This window comes from Acomys minous, assembly GCF_964271855.1.
Source record: "Acomys minous genome assembly, chromosome: 17".
NCBI classification, from domain to species: domain Eukaryota; kingdom Metazoa; phylum Chordata; class Mammalia; order Rodentia; family Muridae; genus Acomys; species Acomys minous.
In genome coordinates, this window is record NC_140500.1 from 3,601,288 (window position 1) to 3,620,774 (window position 19,487).

A 19,487-nucleotide genomic window follows, 5' to 3' on the forward strand; every position below is an offset into this window, starting at 1 on the left:
GTTCTCGACCGACGTACTGTCGTCTGAACTATCTCTCAGGCCTAATTCTCACACACTGTTTGCTGGCTTATAAAACAAAATGTCACCGTGGGAGGCTCCCAAGGAGAAGTGAACTAAGGCCCCCGCTGTGAAAGGGCTTTTGTAATGGGAGGCTTTGCCTATCAGGAAGGATGTGTGGGAGCTTGCTCACCTGGCCCACTTCACTCCGGCCATCGCCTGGCTGCAGCCCCACAGCCACAGGCCCTGTCCATTCCAGCTTAAACCTTTACCAAGCCTCATTGCCGTGGCCCAAGGCCTTTGTGATTGACTTGGAGCTTCTTGTTCCTGTCATCTTTTGAGGAGAGTGCAGCATTTCCGGGGCCGTCCTTGAGCCTGGAGCCTCTCCCCTCGGGTCCTGACCTCAGCCTGACACTTGCACGCCTCAGCCAAGGTGCTGGCCTTCTTGTACGGCTGTTGGCTCTGCTGCAGCGCCCTTGCACCTGTCTTCCCGTGACTTCTCTTTGGGAAGCCACATGCACCTCTGTGGCTCTGTCACCCTCCCTGAAGCCCAACATGGGAAACTTCACAATGAGCTCCCTTAGGGTGGAACCTGAGTCTTAACACCAAGGCCGACTCCTGTGTGGGGTTACGGTGAGCAAGACTGGGTGGTTCGTGTTTCCTCACAGCCACATACTCAGGCCTCAACGATGTCTGCACAGACAATTTCCTAGCTTCCCAAAGATGCCATTTCAAAGGAGTGGCATTGGAGTGTTCTGAAATTTACAAAAAAATGTATTTTCTCTGTCAGAAGTCCCCTTCCTGATGAACTATGACAGGAATCTGTAGCAACAGGGAGAACTTTTTCTTCTCTTCTGTTCTCACAAGTTCATGAATTGATGAGGACGAGCTGTGGGTCACTGCACCCTGTTTCGGTAGACATCGACTGGTGTTTTCCTGAGCCGGGACAATGTGGTTTTGTCACTGGCCTCATAGTTGTCAATAGAACCTACATCATTTAACCCGCAGATGTTCTCTCAGGGTTGCTTAGTCTTGGTGCTTTAAAAGCTTTGGGTGTCCCTCTTTGTAGCTGCTAACTGTAGGAAATACTTTCTGATCCTTGTAGGATGCACTGCCAAAGACAACGTGTCTCAACTGTAGCCTTGGTCTTTGCACGCATGTGTGCCAGGCACTTCTGAGTCACACTGCAGCTGCGATGGTCTTCCAGCCTGGGCTAGGAGGTGTCTATTTTCTGCTCCATGTCAACTATTCATTCTTGGCCTGGGATCATATCTTAGTGGATCTATAGGTTAGTGCTTGCCCAGCATGTTCAAAGCCCTGGGTCAAATCTTCAGCACCACCAAACCATATTGATATTTTTAATTAAAAAAAAACTTTTTATTGATTCTTTTGTGAATTTCACATCATGCATGCCAGTCCCACTCACCTCCCTATCCCCTCATGTCTGCCCTTTTGCCCTTGCAACCTCCCTCTGCAAAAATAAAAGACACACATACAAACAAACAAAACCACAGCATAGCAAACATCTCACCTTGAAGCTATATGTCACAGTGTGCCCCACAGTACAGCCCTCTGCCCACACATCTTCACTTGCAAGCAAGTGTTCATGGCAATGAGTCGTCGGTCTGTTTCAAGATCTCTGGCTTCTGTGATTTCATTAATACTGGATCCTCACCAGGACTCTTCCCAGTTATCCTGTTGTTGCCCTGTGTCATTGAGATCTTGCAGTTTTAGATCACCAGGACTGTCCCTTCCACATGTCCCAACCATTTGTAGATGATATAGATTTGGGATGGGCCAACTCAGAGCCCTGGATCTAGGCCTGGGTGGTAGCTGAGCTGGTCAGTGCACTGACTCTATCTTATCTGCACCGCCAGGGTGAGCTCTCCAGCACTGCTCTGGCTAGGCCACTTAGTGCCACCATCGCCAAAAGGCAGGGCCAGCTTTCTGGCTTTCATCCCCTTGGGGCCAGATCTCTGGTACTTGCAACTGCACTGTGCTCCCCTGTCAAGGTGCATGGCCCACTCTCCCAGGTCTTACAGCCTGCTAGGGGCTGGGACAGCTCTCCTGCTCTCACACCCTCAGGGCTGGCTCATCTGTGCCTTTGCCGTGAGCGTCAGCTCTCCTGTGCTGTCCATGAGAGGGGCAGGGCCTGCTCTCCAAGTGCTGCAGCTGGTGAGGGGCAGGGTTAGCTCTCCTGCACAGAGGAGCCTGTAGGCAGCTTTCCTGACTGCTGGAGGTGGCAGGGCGGAGGGTGGACGTCACCTCTGCACCTGTGCCACCCCAGGGCAGACAAGTATCAGGGGTCAGCTCTCTCATACTCATGCCCACCCACATTCCTGCCATCAGGGCCAGCTTCAGTGTGCTGTCACCTGTGAGAGGTGGGGTCAGCTTTCTAGAACACCGTAGCCAGTGAGGGCCAGGGCCAGTTGTGCACAGCTCTGGACATACACATGGCCCCCAGTGGCTGACCTAGCCTGGGACGTGCCCATGCTTTCTAGTGGCAATGTAAGCCATGGATATCGGCATCCACCCCTGCTGCTGCATAGCTATGGACACGGCCCTCAGCGGCAGCTCAGGCGGGGACGTCACCGTGGCCCCAGGTGGCAGGGCCGGCCACTCACAGCAGGCTACTGCTCTCCACCCTCGAGTCTTATTCTCCATCTCACCTCACGATGCTCATGCTGCTCCACTTCTCTCTCTCCCATCTGCTTATCACATACTTGCACACCGTGGTGGCTCCCACTGCAGGCTGGCCACACGCTGGTGGGCCCCGGCCGTCTGGCAAGTCGGTATCCGTGGCCCGCCTGTGCCGTGCACCATGGTGTCATGGCAATGCTTAGGCCTCTGTCTGTCTTTTACCTCCCATGCTGTGCTGCCCGAATTCGATTTGATTTTTCTGTGTCCTATGCATAAAACAGCTTTGGCCACCAAGCTAGGATGAGCAAAGTACTGCCATCTTCACCTTCTCTGACTGACGTATGAAAAACACCACCACCAAGGTGTCTCTTCGCTCATTGCCAGGGGGCCATATTAGTATTTTTTAAAAGTGTGTGTGTGTGTGTGTGTGTGTGTGTGTGTGTGTGCGCGCGCGCGCGTGCAGTATCTGTGGAAGCCAGGAGAGGGCATCAGATCACTTGGAACTGGAGTTAAATGTGATTGGCTGTGAGTCATCCAATGTGGGTGCTGAGAACCAAACTCTGGTCCTCTGGAAGAACAGGGGGTGCTCTTAACCACCGAGAGCAAGATGACTTTAGTGTGTGAGGGCTCTCTGTGCAGCCTGATGACGTGAGTGCGATTCCTGGAACTTACAAAGTGGAAGGAGAGAACCAGCTCTCACAAGTTATCCTCTGGCCTTCACAGAGTCAAAACAAACAGAGAGACAAATAAATACATGTATAGATAATTTATTGTGTAATTTAATGTCTTTTTTTGTCCTTAAAAATTTTAGTTATACTCTCTGTCTTAGTCAGTGGTCTACTGCTGTGAAGAGGTACTGGGACCAGACAACTCTTAGAAAAGAAGACAGTTAATTGGGGGCTAGCTTACAGTTTCAGAGATTTAGTTCATTATCCCCATGGTGGGAAAATGGCAGCACACAGGCAGATGTGGTAGCGGGGAGTTCTTCATCCAGATCCACCGGCAGCAGGCCGAGGGGGCGGGGGCTGGGCCCGGCTTGAGCATTCGAAACCTGAAAGCCCAACCCCCAGTGACACACTTTCTACAACAAGGCCACACCTCCTAAACCCTGTCAAGTACTGCTGCTCTTTAATGGTCCCATGGGCACCATTCCTGATCAGACACCACCTTCCACAATCATTTCATACCATTAGAACAGTCGGGAGTGTGGCTATTTGGGATATTTGAATCTTCTGAGTTTTGTTTTCTTGATATACATTTGAAAAGTGAGTAACTCTAAGCAGTAACACATTAAATAAAGCAAGGCACATTTTCAAAAGGAATTTTAAGAAGTATTTATTTATTTATTTATTTAGGTAGTTAGTTATTGGCTTTTCAAGACAGGGTTTCTCTGTGCAGCCCCTGCTGTCCTGGAACTCACTCTATTTACCAGGCTGGCTTTGAACTCACAGATCTGCCTGCTTCTCCTTCCCAAGTGCTGGGATAAAGGTGTGTACCACTTTGCCTGTTTTGTTTTGTTTTTGTTTTTTTTTTTCAAACAGGATCTTTTCACATAGACCTGGCTGATTTGGAACTTATTATGTAGAATCGGCTGGCCTCGAACTCACAGAGATCTACCAGTGTCTGCCTCCTGATTGCTGGAATTAAAGGCATGTGCCAGTATGTCTGATACAATTTTTTATTTTATATAAGTGTTTGACCTGCATGTATGCATGCCTGATGTCCCAGAAGGCTTGAAGAGTGTGTTAGATTCCCCAAACTGGGGATACAGTTGGTCATGACCCACCATGTGATCGCTGGGAATGGAACCCGGCTCCTCTGCAATAGAACCAAGTGCTCTTAACCATGGAGCCGGCTCTCAGTGTGTGTGTGTGTGTGTGTGTGTGTGTGTGTGTGTGTGTGTGTGTGTGTAAGAAAGGTAGAGATGCTGTTTGGGTCCTGGTTTCATTTATTGCTTCATCATCTGTGATGTTCGTGTTAAATAGGATGACCTGGGAGGTGACCTGGGAGGTGTCCTGGGAGGTGACCTGGGAGGTGACCTGGGATGTGACCTGGGAGGTGACCTGGGAGGTGACCGGGGAGAATTGCCTCCACACTTGTCTGTGGGGGACTGTCGTGACTGGAGGTGGGAAGCCAAGCCTATTGTGGACTGGGATCCTGGGCTGCATGCAGAGGAAGGCTCTGAGGGGCATGCAGCTGGCCCTGTCGTCTCCCTAACAAGAGTGTTTTGTCACTGTAGCTGGAAGGGCACTTAGCAAATTGTAGCCTTGGGAGCTGGTCTCTATTTTATATTGAAATCACCTCGTGATCTCTTGATCCTGCTGGCCTTGGCAATGTGCTGGGCCATACTGTTCCCATTACCAGAGAGTTACCACCTTGCTCTTCTGCTTGTGACATGTCTGTCTCTACCGTGGTCACCTGTGATTGCCATCTCCGCGTATTTAGGTGTTTGTCCCAGGACTACAGTTTTGGCCTTTGTTTTGTTTGATTTTTTTCCCCCTCTTATTACACTGCCTCTCAGATTTCCACTCCATGTTGACCCTGGGTATTTGGAGCCTGGGGGGCTGGATGGCTGTAGTGGTCCAGTGCTTGTCATTTTTTGGTGACCAATATACTGGACATGGATAAGAAGAGACAGAAGCCCCGTCTGGCCTTGAACTCACTGTCATCCTCCAGAGTGTGGGAACTACAGGTGTGGATGACCACACCCAGCTTTGTTCTGTTCACTTCCCCACATCAAACACCTCAGCAAGCCGGACATGGTGGCCATGCCTCAGTCCTAGTGCTGCCAAGGCAAAGTAGAGGAGGAGCAGGAAGTCAGGGGGTCGGCCTGAGCTACACGAGACCCTATCTCTAACATCCAAAGCTAACTAAAATAAGAGTTGCCAAGTGTTGCCACCGCATTGCTTTCAGCTGGCATGAATTTATCTAGCTAGAATGTTCCATAAAACCCTAATGAAGAAGGCTCTGGAATGTTCCATAAAATCCTAATGAAGAAGGCTCTATTTTAATGAAATCCAAATAGATATTTGAAAAGGAAGCTATAAAGTGAATTAAGAATTGTTCAGAGGGGCTGGAGCGACGGCTCAGTGGTTAAGAGCACTGTCTGCTCTTCCAAAGGTCCTGAGTTCAATTCCCAGCAACCACATGGTGGCTCATAACCATCTATAATGAGATCTGGTTCCCTCTTCAGGCGAGCAGGTGTACATGCAGGCAAAACATTGTATACATAATAAATAAATAAATATTAAAAAAAAAGAATTGTTCAGAGGATGACTGACATGGCTTCTTCATGGCCTCCCAAAGGCTAAGTGATACCAATAATCCAAACTGGGCTTACGAAGGGTCTGCAGGAAGTGCTGGGAAGCCGTAGTCACCTCCCCTCTCTCTTGTTTTCCCAGACTGCCTTTTCAAGGTGTGCCCTATGAGCCGGTACTCTGCCCAGAAGCAGTACTGGAAAGCCAAGCAGGCGAAGCAAGGGAACCACACGGAGGCTGCGCTGCTGAAGAAGCTGCAGGTGAGGCTGCCACCTTCCTTCCCAGGCCAGGGGCGACCCAAGGGCAGAGATCGCAGATGGAGGAAGGCACAGTGCAGTTCTGGGGAGCGCCAACGCATTTCCTGGCTTGTGGGTAGCACACCCCACAGTTATTTTAAGGTGTGCCGGTCTAATTCTAAGCTTTTCAGGAAACTAAAAACAAATTAAAAATCTCTACCTATTAAGGCTAATTGTATTTTATTCCATATAGTACCTTCCCCCCCAACAATGGAGAAAACAAAGGACAATTTTTGTTTCTTTGATTGTTTTGGCTGAGTATGAATTTGATGGTACTAAGTTTTATATCACCTTTTTTGTTTTTTGTTTTTTTTTTTTAGTTAGGGTTTCTCTGTGTAACCTTGGCTGTCCTAGACTCACTTTGTAGTCCAGGCTGGCCTCGAACTCACAGAGATCCGCCTGCCTCTGCCTCCCGAGTGCTGGGATTAAAGGCGCGCGCCACCACTCCCGGCTTAGCTCTGCATCACCTAAATGCCAGGTACTCTTGGAATTCAAAGCTATACTTTGAGGCCTCAATTCAGCCGCTTTTCTGATAGCGTCATGTTACACAGTAGAACAGTTTCTAATTTCACAGAGCCTTCTGTTTAACTGAAACTTTCGGATAGAAACAGATGACCCAAGACAGGTTTGGCTGTATTCGGCATAGATGGCAAAGTTGCCGGATTTGGGGTATAGGGATCCAGGTGCCCTCGGTAACAGGAAACTTCCTTGCTGGGCTTTATGGGTGATGTGTTTAATCCCAGCACTAGGGAGGCAGAGGCAGATGGATCTCTGAGTTCAAGGACAGCCTGGTCTACAAAGTGAGTTTTAGGACAGCCAGGGCTACACAGAGAGACCCTGTCTCGGCACCCCCTCTCATCGCAAAGTTGGCACCTTGGATTGTAATCACTTCACCCTCGTCCCCTCACCACCTCCAGCTCCCCAGCAAGGCAGCCAGTCTGATTTGCCCTTGTTACAGTTTGTAAGCCATGTCTCCTGGCCACCGTGGCCCCACGCTGAGCCCCCGGCCCCACGCTGAGCCCCCCGTGAGCCCCCCGGCCCCATGCTGAGCCCCTGGCCCCACACTGAGCCCCCAGCCGCATACTGAGCCCCCTGGCCCCACACTGAGCCCCTGGCCCCACGCTGAGCCCCCCGCCCCACACTGAGGGCCCCCTGCCGCACACTGAGCCCCGGGCCCCACGCTGAGCCCCCCGCCCCACACTGAGGCCCCCTGGCCGCACACTGAGCCCCCGGCCGCACGCTGAGCCCCCGGCCCCACGCTGAGCCTCTGGCCCCACACTGAGGCTCCCCCCGGCCGCATACTGAGCCCCCGGCCCCACGCTGAGCCCCTGGCCGTCCTCGTCCTCTTGCAGCACGCCGCAGACCTGGAGCAGAGGCAGAATGAGTCGGAGAACCGGAAGCTTCTAGGGGAAATCGTGAAGTACAGCAACGTCATACAGGTAAACCGCTCCATTTTGTCCCCGGAGAGGGAGGAGTTGGATGGGTGACTTGCCAGGCTACCTACGTGGACGTGTCCAACACTTGGCGTGCCGTGTCTGCTCTCTGGGGGCCTTTTTCAGGGAGCACCCACCTCACCATGTACGTATCTAACACCTCACTCCGAGCCTGCAAGCCCAGACCGTGGGAGACCCATTCAGGAACACAGAGAAGTGGGTGCTGGGTGGGCGCCTACATTACCACATGGTGCACGAGGATCTCTAAGGCCCACAGGAAACAGCTGCTTAGATGACCGGGCTGGTGCTGGATGTTGGGGACCTATCTTTTCCCCGGCTAGAGGGGAAAGTTTTCCAATTGTACCTTCAGCAGGAAGTCTTTGGCTCTCACTCTTCATCGTTAATGTGCAAAACCCTGATTGATCTTGGCCTGCGTTCCTTCCCCTTGCTTCATTCGGAATTTTTAATTATTTTTTGGTGTGTGTGTGTGTGTGTGTGTGTGTGTGTGTGTGTGTGTTTGTGTTAATAAGTTCTCCCCATTCTTCCAAGAAGAAGGTGAGTCCTTTTCCAAGAAACACAGCACCCTGGGAGATAAAGCCCCGATCACTGAGGAGGCAGATGAGTAGTTGGTGAAGTCAAAGGTGAGGCTTGTTTGGAAAGCTTTGTTAAACCTCCAGCCCGGAGCATTTCTGCTGCCGGTTGGCCACCAGGAATGACCCTACCCGCTCCCCGGCAGTGGAGGTGTACAGTGTGGCGGCCATTTGGAGTCTAGGAACACAGCCATTCCCAGAATGATACCAGGAACACGTTTCTCTTGAGTGGCCATAAAGAGGGCACAGTTTACAGTGGTAAACAGGGCCTGGCAGCTTCCTCACAGTAAGCACCACAGTGAGGTGCTTTACAGGGCTGCCTAAAGAATAGCATCTGATATTTTGTCATTGACCAATGACAGTGTGCCAGAGGGCCTGGCAACGCTGGCCCCACCAGGCAGGATGTGCCTCGGGCTCTCCAGTGTGTGGCCTCATCTAGTGATGGAAGGAGTGACTTCCCGCACGGTGCGACTGCACACCTCCATGTAGCCTTCCAGAGAGTGTCTCCTCACGGAGTTTTGGAGACTCACTTAAGCTCCTCAAGTATTTCAACTACACACGTCTGTCTTCTCTGCTAAAGATGAACTCTGAGCTTTGTTGTGGACCACGGAAATCCGTAAGCAGGCTCAAGGCTGTGTGTGTGTGTGTGTGTGTGTGTAAGCCTGGTGTCAACCTCATCTCGGGTGCTGTTCCTGTACCCTCTTGTTTTGGGGGACAAGGCCTCTCACCGGCCCGGAGCTTGTGGCTTCAGGTAGGCTGGCTGCCAGGGAGCTAGAAGTCGGCCTCTGCAGTGCTGGGATGACACGTGTGTCATGTTGTCCTGATTTCAATTTTGACTTTCTAAATAGGGGCACTGAACTCAGGGCCTCATTCTTGGAAAGGCAGCACTTGCTTGGTGGCACCGTCTCCCAGACCTAAGGGTTTCCAAGCCTCTACTGGTGCAATAAGAACCAAGGGAAGCCGGGCGGTAGTGGCACACGCCTGTAATCCCAGCACTCTGGAGGCAGAGGCAGGCGGATCTCTGTGAGTTCGAGGCCAGCCTGGTCTACAAAGGGAGTCCAGGACAGCCAGGGCTACACAGAGAAACCCTGTCTCGAAAAACCAGAAGCAAGCAAACAAAAAAAAAGAACCAAGGGTAGGGCCTTGAGTTTTGCAATTTTTCCCTCCTCAGTTAAAGATTTGCTGTTTCACTCTGAAATGACTTCTGCCTCATCCTTGTGTGTACTAAAACGACAACTCTTTTTTGAATGATTTTGAAAATAGATGGGAGGTGCATTTTATCTTTGTGCTTCTACTCAGTAAGGTTCTATCCGGGGAAGATTCTGTCCGCAGCATCCATGGAGAAAGGGGTGCTGAGGGCTGGTCCTTCTGTACCCATCTGAGAGGTGGGAGGGAGTCAGTGCTGTCTGCGGCTGGCTGAGGTGCTTAGGCGCGCTGAGCAGCGGTGGACAATCTCCCCAGTTTTCTTTAGCAGATTTTGCCTCTGTGGCTGCACAAGTGTTGGCAATGGGCGGGATCGTGGGAATCCCTCCAGGTCAGTTTGGGAAGCTGGGTTTCTGTCTGTTATTTGTCAATGGCTGAAGATGTCTCCAGTGCCCTGGTTCATCTTCCTTACACAGTCGACTACGTCACAGTGGGAGCAGTCTCGGGGTGCGGGGTGTGGGTGGGGGTGTGTGGGGGGGTAAGGAGCAGCTCGGAAAGTCGGTGACTGCTGAGCCTTAAAACAGGTCCCGTGTTTAGTTCCCACCTCCAGCTGCATCGTGTGGCTTTGTGGAGGCACCTAAGCAAGGAGACCAAGGATCCAGGCACTAATACTCGTCTTTTTCCTGCAGTTGCTGCATATAAAAAGCAACAAGTATCTGACGGTCAACAAGAGGCTGCCTGCCCTACTGGAGAAGAACGCCATGCGCGTGTCGCTGGATGCCGCCGGAAACGAGGGCTCCTGGTTCTACATCCATCCCTTCTGGAAGCTGAGAAGCGAGGGCGATAATGTACGTGCGTGCGTGCGTGCGTGCGTGCGTGCGTGCGGAGGCCAGAGGGAAGCAACAGCGAGCGATGCTCCCGGAGCACTCAAGTCCCTACAGAGAGGGGAATACAGTCTTCAGCCAGTTGGTTCTAAACCGCCTAAGTCAATGTATGACATAACGGGTTACATTGTGGCATTTTTTTTTCACATACGTGCCATTGTACTTTCTCACACATTTTGGGTTCGAGGTTTTTGCTAGGCTGAATGCATTCATTTACAATGTACACCAACACACACACACACACACACACACACACACACACACACACACACAGGCCAGTTCAGCTGAAGTGAGAGTCATCTCCAGCTAGGGTGTATGAAACCTTTTCAGAGAGGCTAGGCAGGACTGCCTAGTCAGGACTGAGCTTGCCTGTGAGGAAGAGGTCGCGATGGTTGAAGATGGCCTTTTGAATGAACAGAGGAACACAGAGTTATGACAGCGCTCCATTCAGTGTTTTCAGGGCCTGCTTCTTAGCTGTGCTGCCTCGGGTGTGCAGCGTTGGAGGGCTCATGGGTGTGCAACAGTGTTGGAGAGCTCACGGGTGTGCAGTGTTGGAGGGCTGTGGCAGGCATCCTTTCACTGTTGATGACTACAAAGTGGGTTGTGCAAGAGGCTGTGATGTGATTGCCTACATCAGTGGTTCTCAGCCTTCCTAACGCAGCCATCCTTTAATACAGTGCCCCATGCTATGATGGCCCCAACTATAAAATTATTTTCATTGTTACTTCATACTGTAATTTTGCTACTGTTACAAATCGTAACAAATTTACCTGTGACTTCCAGTGCTTTCAAAGGGGTCATGGCAGATTGAGAATCATTGCTTTAAATCTTTTCTGCTATTTTGTAGAAGAGAGGAAAAGTGAAATAATTCCATAGGAACAATAATTTCATCTTATTTATTTACTGATGGGATCTCACTGTATACTTGACATGGCACTTGTTATGTAGCTTAGTTAGGCTGGCCTCTGCCTTGCATTGGTCCTCCTGCCTCAGCTCTAGCCTACATACTGCTGGGGTCACAGGTGTGTGCCACCCCAGCTGGCTAACAGCTGGGGTCACAGGTGGGCGCCACCACAGCTGGCAAACTGCTGGGGTCACAGGTGGGCGCCACCACAGCTGGCTAACTGCTGGGGTCACAGGTGCGCACCACCACAGCTGGCTAACTGCTGGGGTCACAGGTGCGCACCACCACAGCTGGCTAACTGCTGGGGTCACAGGTGCGCACCACCACAGCTGGCTAACTGTGTGATACTTTTGTGAGAGTCCTCAGTGCTTGGAAGATGCCCATTAAACAGAACTCCTTACAAATGCCAGAGATCAACACCTCCCATGTGATGACATTAGCATGAATTCTGACTGAGGTGAAAATGTACTTCTCCTATCAGAGTTTTCGAGATCAACACTTCAGTTTCATCTTGAGTGTGTTTGAAACGTCTTCTTTCTCTAGAGAATTTCCTCTTTTAAAGTGCAAATTCAATTCCACAGGACATGAGCGCCATGATTTAATTGGGTTAGAACGTTTTCTGGTGGTGTCGTCCATAGGTAAGCCTTGAGATGCATGGCATGCAGGGATGTATTGGATTCCTTGGGAAACCGGTGCTCCCCTCTCCCCAAGCACCGCTGACCTTAAGTGACGTGTACAGAGCATGGTTCATCTTTAAGCTGGACGTGTAGTTAATTACAATCAACTCTCTCTCACTCAGGGGCTAACTGGGTTTGTGAGCTACCCTCCTCTCGGAGCTCTTAACATATAAACGCTGTCCCAACCCTGCAGCCCCCACGTTGCCATGCATAGGCGGCCCATGACAACTACACAGCAAACCAAATGAATCCTAAGCTCAAGCTATGAGAGGCTGTGATGGCGTGATGGAGTGAGCCTCCACCTTTAGGTTAGCCCCTCTGCCTGGTCCTCCTCCCTCTCCCTCTCAGGTCTCACAGGCCTCTTTGTAGTATCAGCAGAGAGTTGAATGTAACCAACTACTTTAAACAATTAGTTTCAGTAGAAAATTGGAACAAAACAAAAGCCTTTCACTCAAGTCCCTGTCTTTGTGGCCACCCACAATGCATTGTGTTCTCATCTGGATGCAGCCCGTGTAGCCCACTTTGCTTCCTGCTGACGCAGTCACTGTGTGTGTCCACCTGTGTGTAGCTTTGTGCGTGATGAAGGTTGCTGAGGAAGGCTGGCATGCCCACAGCCTTGTACCTACCACAGACGGACTTATATGGCAACTCTTGTGTTCTTTGCTAGGAATAGGCAGCGTTTTGAAACATCAAGCTACCATAGTTTGGTGAAGGCAGTTGCAAGTACTGTCTGTGAGTGGTTTAATCGTGACTGAGTTTCTGCAGAAGTGTATTAAATGAGAAGAAATTCCGATGTTTGGAGGACTTTTAGGCTTACAGTTTGCTACTTGGCAGTGAGTGAAGTGGTGACATAGGCTGTCTATCAGCAAGCAGCCCTTCAGGCTCAAGTGGAGAAGGATGCCCGGAGTGCCAGCTGTTTCCTGCACTAAGTGCACGAGGGTACCCTGGGTAGGATCCATGGTTTGGGGGAAACGGACTCAGGCTTGTCGCTGTCTACAAAGTCCTTGGCTGCTTCTGAGTCACTAGAAGCATCACCGGGGACACCGGGAGCATTTCCACGTGTCCTCTGCAAAGTCAGGGCTTTCATACGCCGGCTCTAGCTCCCACATGATCACACGGAGACCTGTTACATATATTAATAAGCTTCAAGCTGGCCAGACGCTCATCTGTTCTTACCCGGCTATGCTGGCCTGGCCTGCTTCCCAGCGGAGGGGCATGGCTGCTCCCGCTCCATCTGTGTCCTCATGGGGATTCCCTTGTGGTGACCTCCTCCTGGGACCCCCTCCTGGGACCCCCTCCTGGGACCCCCCTCCTGGGACCTCCTCCTGGGACCTCCTCCTGGGACTGCCTCCTGGGATCCCCTCCTGGGACCCCCTCCTGGGACCGCCTCCTGTGACCCCCTCCTGGGATCAGAAGTCCCACCTTAGCTTTCCTGCCCAGCTATATATAGGCTGCTCAGCTCTTTATGAACCAAGTAGAGATGATGGAGAACAATTCTCCCACGACACTTAGGTCCTTACACTGGCAGTAGATTAAAAAGTGTAAAGGACTAGGACTGTTTTTTTGTTTGTTTGTTTGTTTGATTGTTTTTGTTTTTCTTTTTTAAGTCAGTAGAACATTCTAGTGCTCAGGGAGGGACTCAATCTGGCAAGCAGGCTTTGCTGTTTTTACAAAGTGACATGCCTGGCATTTCTAGCAGAGGCGGAGCTAGTGTTCTGATCGCCACTGTGAGGTCCTTTCCATTGTCCCAGGTGCCACTTCAAAGCAGGCACAGCCAGCCGAGGTGGCATTATCTTCCGTGAAATCTGAAATCCCAGCTTGAATGTGGCATGGCCATTGTATAGACCCAACAGAAGCGCTTTGGGAATTTCAATGTATTTTTTTTAAATGTACACTATAGAGTGGTGAGGTGGCTGACTGTAAGATGTAAAATAAAATGCCCTCACCCTCCAGTTATGCATCAAGTGGATGGTTTCTTAGATAGTGCCTAGCACATCAGCAGTTTAGGCCTGAGCCTCATTCTTCTGAGGATAAGTCCAATATACCCATTAATGTGAATTCCCTGAGATTATGGACTATTTCTTATACATGTTTGTTTTCTCCTGAGCCCCTCTTAACTGTCGTGTATAACAGAGATTTGCGAGTCTCTATTTTCTGTGTATGTTGGCCTGCGTCATGTTGGGAAGGTCTGACAAGGACTAGAGGTCAGTCCTGCAAACAGCAGGTGCTCATCAGTCCTGCAAACAGCAGGCGCTCACCGCCCCCCAACCCAAGGGCAGCCTTCCTGTGCTTCCAATGAATTTGAGGCTTCTCTGCCCTCCTTAGAGCGCCAGATACACAACCCTCCCCAACATGATCCACTAGGCTCACATGACACTGAAAATGTGAACGTGTGTTTTGGTTTAAGACCCATGGAGACATCCCAAGTCGCAGTGGTCCTCTGTACCAGGCTAATCTGTGAAAATTCTGACGTTCAATTGCTGTGAAACACACAAAGGGAAGGATGTTGATTTTTGCTTCAGGACAGGAAAGCCCCACAGTAGGGACTGCAGATGCCACAGTAACCATCTTCTAAAGAAAATTAAATAGCCTCTGTCTAGTCACTAAAATCACAGTGAGTGCCATGAAGAAAAGTAACTGTATTTGCCTCAAACTGAGTTAGATGTAACGATGTTTCCAGGTAAAGTGGGCACTGCCGTTATTGCAGGGATGAATGTCCACATAGACTTAGATTTTTTAGTATGTTTCTCTGGAACTCTGGTCATTCTTATTTTAAAAGAAATACCATCTCCCACAGTTCTGGTTTTGGACATTTCAAATAAGGGAGGAACAAACGCTCCAGGCCAGAGAAAGCATAAATATTTATTTATTTATTGGTTTTTTCAAGACAGGATTTATCTGTGTTTATCCCTGGCTGTCCTGCACTCACTTTGTAGACCAGGCTGGCCTGCCTTTGCCTCCCAAGTGCTGGGATCACAGGTGTGCACCACCACATCCGGCTACAAAGCATAAGTTTTTATAAGTCATGCCCTGCCCTGCATTTTCTGAATCCAGAAGCTGTCAGGTTGCCTCATAATTCTGAGATCATGAATGACTTGCCGGACTTGCAGTGGGAGGCAGCGCAGGGGCTGTTTTCTCTGCTGAGCTGCTGAGGTTCTGATGCAGAGATGCAAGAGCATGCTGCAGCTGCCTTCACTGTGTCTGCAGCAAGGCCCTAGGGGAAGAAAACAGCCAGTTATGGCCTTCGAGGAGCTCCAGCTGACCTGGAGGCCAGTGAGGAAAGGGGGGGGACCACCTTCAGGGACAGGGTTTGGCGGGGCGGCAGAGGGAGAAGTCAAGCTGCAGCTTGTGCAGAGAATGGCGGGACCAGGAGGCAGGTTGCTAGTGAGGCTTGCTGTGAAGATTTTAGCCTCGCAGAGCATCAGAGTGTGTTTCTGCTTCCTAGATCGTCGTAGGAGATAAAGTTGTTCTGATGCCTGTAAATGCTGGGCAGCCCCTGCATGCCAGCAACGTGGAGCTCCTGGACAACCCGGGCTGCAAAGAGGTGAATCCAGCCGGGAAAGGAGGGTGGGAAAGGAGGGCGGTTGCTGATTTTCTCTAGAGGGAAGGAGGGAGGGAGGGAGGGAGAAGGAGAGAGGGAAGAAAACAGAAAGGAGAGGGAGAGAAGAAAAACAGAGAGACACATGGTAGAAGGAGGGAGGGAGGGAGAGAGGGAGGGAGAGAGGGGAGGGCGAGATCATGTAGTTTCTTGATTCTTTCACGTACCATCCCACTGGTGGTCATCCCTAGGGCATCTGTAGGTACTAGCTGTTTTTTGAATGGTTCTTTAAAGATTTTGAAAAAAAATTTATTTATATATTTATTTATTATGTATACACTGCTTTATCTGCACATACATCTGCAGGCCAGAAGAGGGCATCAGAGCACATTATAGATGGCTATGAGCCACCATGTGGTTGCTGGGAAGTGAACTTGGGACCTCTGGAAGAGCAGTCAGTGCTCTTAACCTCTGAGCCATCTTTCCAGCCCCCTAAAGATGTTTTTTATGGAGACACATACTTTATTGTCCACCATTGCTTTTTCCCCCTTCTTTTCCTGTGTGAAATGGTGGTCTGTGGTACAGATAGAGTCAACTATCTTATGTCTTTTAACATTTTTTTCCATTAATAGGTGAATGCTGTTAATTGTAACACTAGCTGGAAAATCACTTTATTCATGAAATTCAGTTCCTATCGCGAGGATGTATTAAAAGGGGTAAGTGACCCCTCCACACAGCTCTCCATTTATCCCGGCCCCCAGTTATCCACCAAACACCGGCCCCCAGTTATCCACCAAGCACCGGCCCTCGGTGCTTGGAGATGTGCGCACAGTCAGTCAAGGACGGTCACTAGCCCTGTGGCCCAGAGTGCCAGAGCCAGAAAAGACTGGCTGGGTCTCGTCCATAGGTCCTGGCGGCTGCTGGATGATCAGTGTTTCTTCTCCTTTCTCAGGGTGATGTTGTGAGACTGTTTCATGCAGAACAGGAGAAGTTTCTGACCTGTGATGACTATGAGAAAAAACAGCACATCTTCCTTCGGACGACCTTGCGTCAGTCAGCAACTTCAGCTACTAGTTCTAAAGCACTCTGGGAAATAGAGGTGTGTGCTTTTCAGTGGATTGTGCTTTTACTAAATATTTAGATAAAAAGACAAGACACATTTGACTGTTGTGCTTGTATGGGCAACATTGATGTCATATCCGTGACACAGAATGTGGCTTCTGTGAGTTAACACTTATCTCTTTGTGGCTGTGACCAATGAGAAAGAAATATATCACAATGGAACCCTTTATAAAGCAGAACAAATAAATCAAGGGGTTGAAAAGGGAAAAAAATTCCGTTGTGAATTCGTCAGTGCTGAGCAGACTGGAAGCCATGCGTCTGTCTGCCTGAGCCGTGGCAGGTGGAGGCAGAGGCACACCTCAGAGCCACAGAGATTAGTGCATGTTTTTTTCTCTGAATGCCATTGAAATTAAGAGACTCACAGTTAAGAAAGTTATTTACCAGCCTGAGGCAGGAGGACAGCCATAAATTTGAAACCAGCTAGGTCTCCAAAACAAGTTCCAGGTTAGCCAGAGATGTGTGTCAAGACCCCATGGCAAAGGAAGAGAATATTTATGTCTCTGAAAGCTTTCATTAATGGAACAAGGGAGTATGGTACATGATACAGCTTTATACGTAAGGAACCATTCTAAACAGTGATGGAAACGAGACAAACACAGCCCCCGTGAGCAAGCCAATCCCCAGATCTACTGCACAGCACAGTCACTGTTTCAAACACACCACTGCTTCTCCCTCCCTCTCTCCCTCCCTCCCTCCCTCCCTCCTTCCCCCTCCCTTTCCCTCCCTTCTTCTCCTTCCCTCCCCCTTCTCCCCCCTTCCCCGTCCCCTCCCTCCCTCCCTTTCTCTCTCCCTCTTTCACATAGCTCTCACTCTGTATCCTACACTGGCCTTGAACTTGGGGATGATCCTCCAGTCTCAGCCTCATGTTGAGACTAATCGCACTTGGCTTTCACTCCTTGCGTTGAAGGCAAATATTATGCAGTAGTTTCCAAAGTGACCTAAAGTGAAATTTACAGGTTCTTGGGGTTAAAAAAAATGAACGAAATACTTAAACTCTAGCAGAGGAACTAAAATAAATATCACATTCCACATTTAATGAGTAATGTTTGTATCTGTTCTACTCTACTTCCTGTGACAAACAGCAGGACCAGAAGCAGCTTGGGGGTGGGGGGGGGAGGGGAGGGGAGGAGAGAGGTGGGGGGGAGGGACAGGGAGGGTTTGTGACTTCCGGGTCACAGTCAGTCACTGAGGGAAGGCAGGGCAGGAACTTGAAGCAGCAGCTGTGGAGGAGCGCTGCTTGCTGGCTCACTGGGGCCCACGCTCAGCCTGCTTCCTTATACAGACTAGTGCACCTGCCTAGGGAATGGAGCTGCCCACAGTTGGCTGGGCTCTCTCATCTCAATCAGCCTTCCCTTCCCCCCACCTTCCAAGGTATGCCCATGGGCCAACCTGACCTAGGCAGTTCTTCCTCAGTTGAGAGTCCCTCTTCCCAGGTGACTGTAGGTCCTGTCAGGTGGACACTAAAAGCTAGGCAGCGTCAAATCCGTTTTCAGCTAATTTATTCCCACCCTGGCTTAGAGAGGAGCACTAGAGGGTGCTCAGAAGCTGTGCTGCTCAGCACAAGCCTTGGCGAGCGCCCAGGTAGTCGTGAGACCCAGGAAAGCAAGGAGCAGGAGAGGCAGTAGCAGAGCAAACTAATCTGCACTTGACAAAGATACAAGAAAATAACTAACTAGAGTAGAGTGTAGCAGCCGAACCAGGGAGCAGGAAGCATGGTGCTTGTGCAGCTCCTGGGAAGGGCTCCCTGCTCCCCGTGGGCACCTGGCTTTGGTGCGGGTGTTCTGCCCAGACGGCTCCCATTTTGTGGCCTGATGACGGTATATTAGACAGAGCCTCACTTTGTAGTCCAGGCTGGCCTGGAACTCACTGTGCAGCACAAAGTGACCTTGAGCTATTTGGCAATGCTGTGTCCTCATCTCAGGCTCTGGGAATTTACTTGTGAGCCACCTTTCCCTGCCAGGAACATGTACCTTTTTCAGTAAGACAGTGTTTACAGGCATGAGGCATGGGCACCCACGGCGAGGTGTGACGTGTCTCCTGCTCAGTGATGGAAAGTTTTGCACCCCCTCTCCTGCCCCCCAACACATACATTGTTAGATGTGATGGCTTGGCATGTGCAGCAGGCTACTCCGTGGCTGTTGGGACTTGCTGGCTGCCATGTAGATGATACCATTTGGTCATGGAGACTCTCCTTCTCTCTAGGTGGTTCACCATGACCCATGCCGTGGCGGCGCAGGACAGTGGAACAGCCTGTTCAGGTTTAAACATCTTGCAACTGGGAACTACTTGGCTGCAGAGGTGAGGGCACAGTGCTTTTAGGTCTCTGAAACAATGAACAAGGCAACCCCTCTCTGAAAAGGTCATTGTGTTGTCAGGGCTAGCTCATGTAATCTGATTATTGCCTATAATGTTCTGGGCTGGTGTTTTGTCATTTTTTCCTGTTGTTATGACAAAATACCCTGACAAAAACCTCAGGTGAGAAAGGATTTATTTCGGTTCGTGGCTAAAAGGTAATGCTCCATCTTGGTGAAGTCTGGGCAGCAGGAACTTTAGGCGGTCAGTCTGTGGCATAGGCGGTTGGATGCTGGTGCTCAGCTTGCTTTCTCCTTTTTATACGGTTTAGGATCCCAGCTCAGGGAATGGTGCCGCCCACAGTGGGCAGCTTTCCTAGGATGCCCAGAGGCCCTTCTCTCAGCTGATTACAGTGTGCATCAAGTTGGCCACTGCAATTAACCATCACTGTTAGACTATGAATTACTGTTTTTTTATATGTAACGTGTGTGTATGTTTGTATGTGTTTGTATGTGTGTGTGTGTAGGATGACTGTACATGTGCGTGCTTGTTGTTGGATGGATGAAGACTACCGGTCAGCCTCATGTCCTTTTGCTCAGGAGTCCATCCACCTTGGATTTTGAGACAGAGTCTCTCATGTTTACCTCCCTAGGTGATTAGGCTAGGCCGGATGGCCAGGGACTCCTCCCTTTTCCTTTTTAGACCTGGGGCTAT

At 50.2% G+C, this 19,487-nt stretch overlaps 1 protein-coding gene across 2 annotated transcripts in view; it reads left to right on the forward strand.

The window, feature by feature from the left end:
- The window catches only part of ITPR2 (inositol 1,4,5-trisphosphate receptor type 2), a 409,555-nt gene that overhangs the window by 63,778 nt on the left and 326,290 nt on the right, over positions 1–19,487 (forward strand). For both annotated transcript variants that reach the window (XM_084764875.1, XM_084764876.1), the window contains exons 3-9: positions 6,039–6,154; positions 7,543–7,629; positions 10,046–10,204; positions 15,267–15,365; positions 15,992–16,075; positions 16,312–16,458; positions 18,684–18,779. In XM_084764875.1, the coding sequence (XP_084621001.1) occupies positions 6,039–6,154; positions 7,543–7,629; positions 10,046–10,204; positions 15,267–15,365; positions 15,992–16,075; positions 16,312–16,458; positions 18,684–18,779 (788 nt within the window). The remainder of the gene's footprint in view (positions 1–6,038; positions 6,155–7,542; positions 7,630–10,045; positions 10,205–15,266; positions 15,366–15,991; positions 16,076–16,311; positions 16,459–18,683; positions 18,780–19,487) is intronic.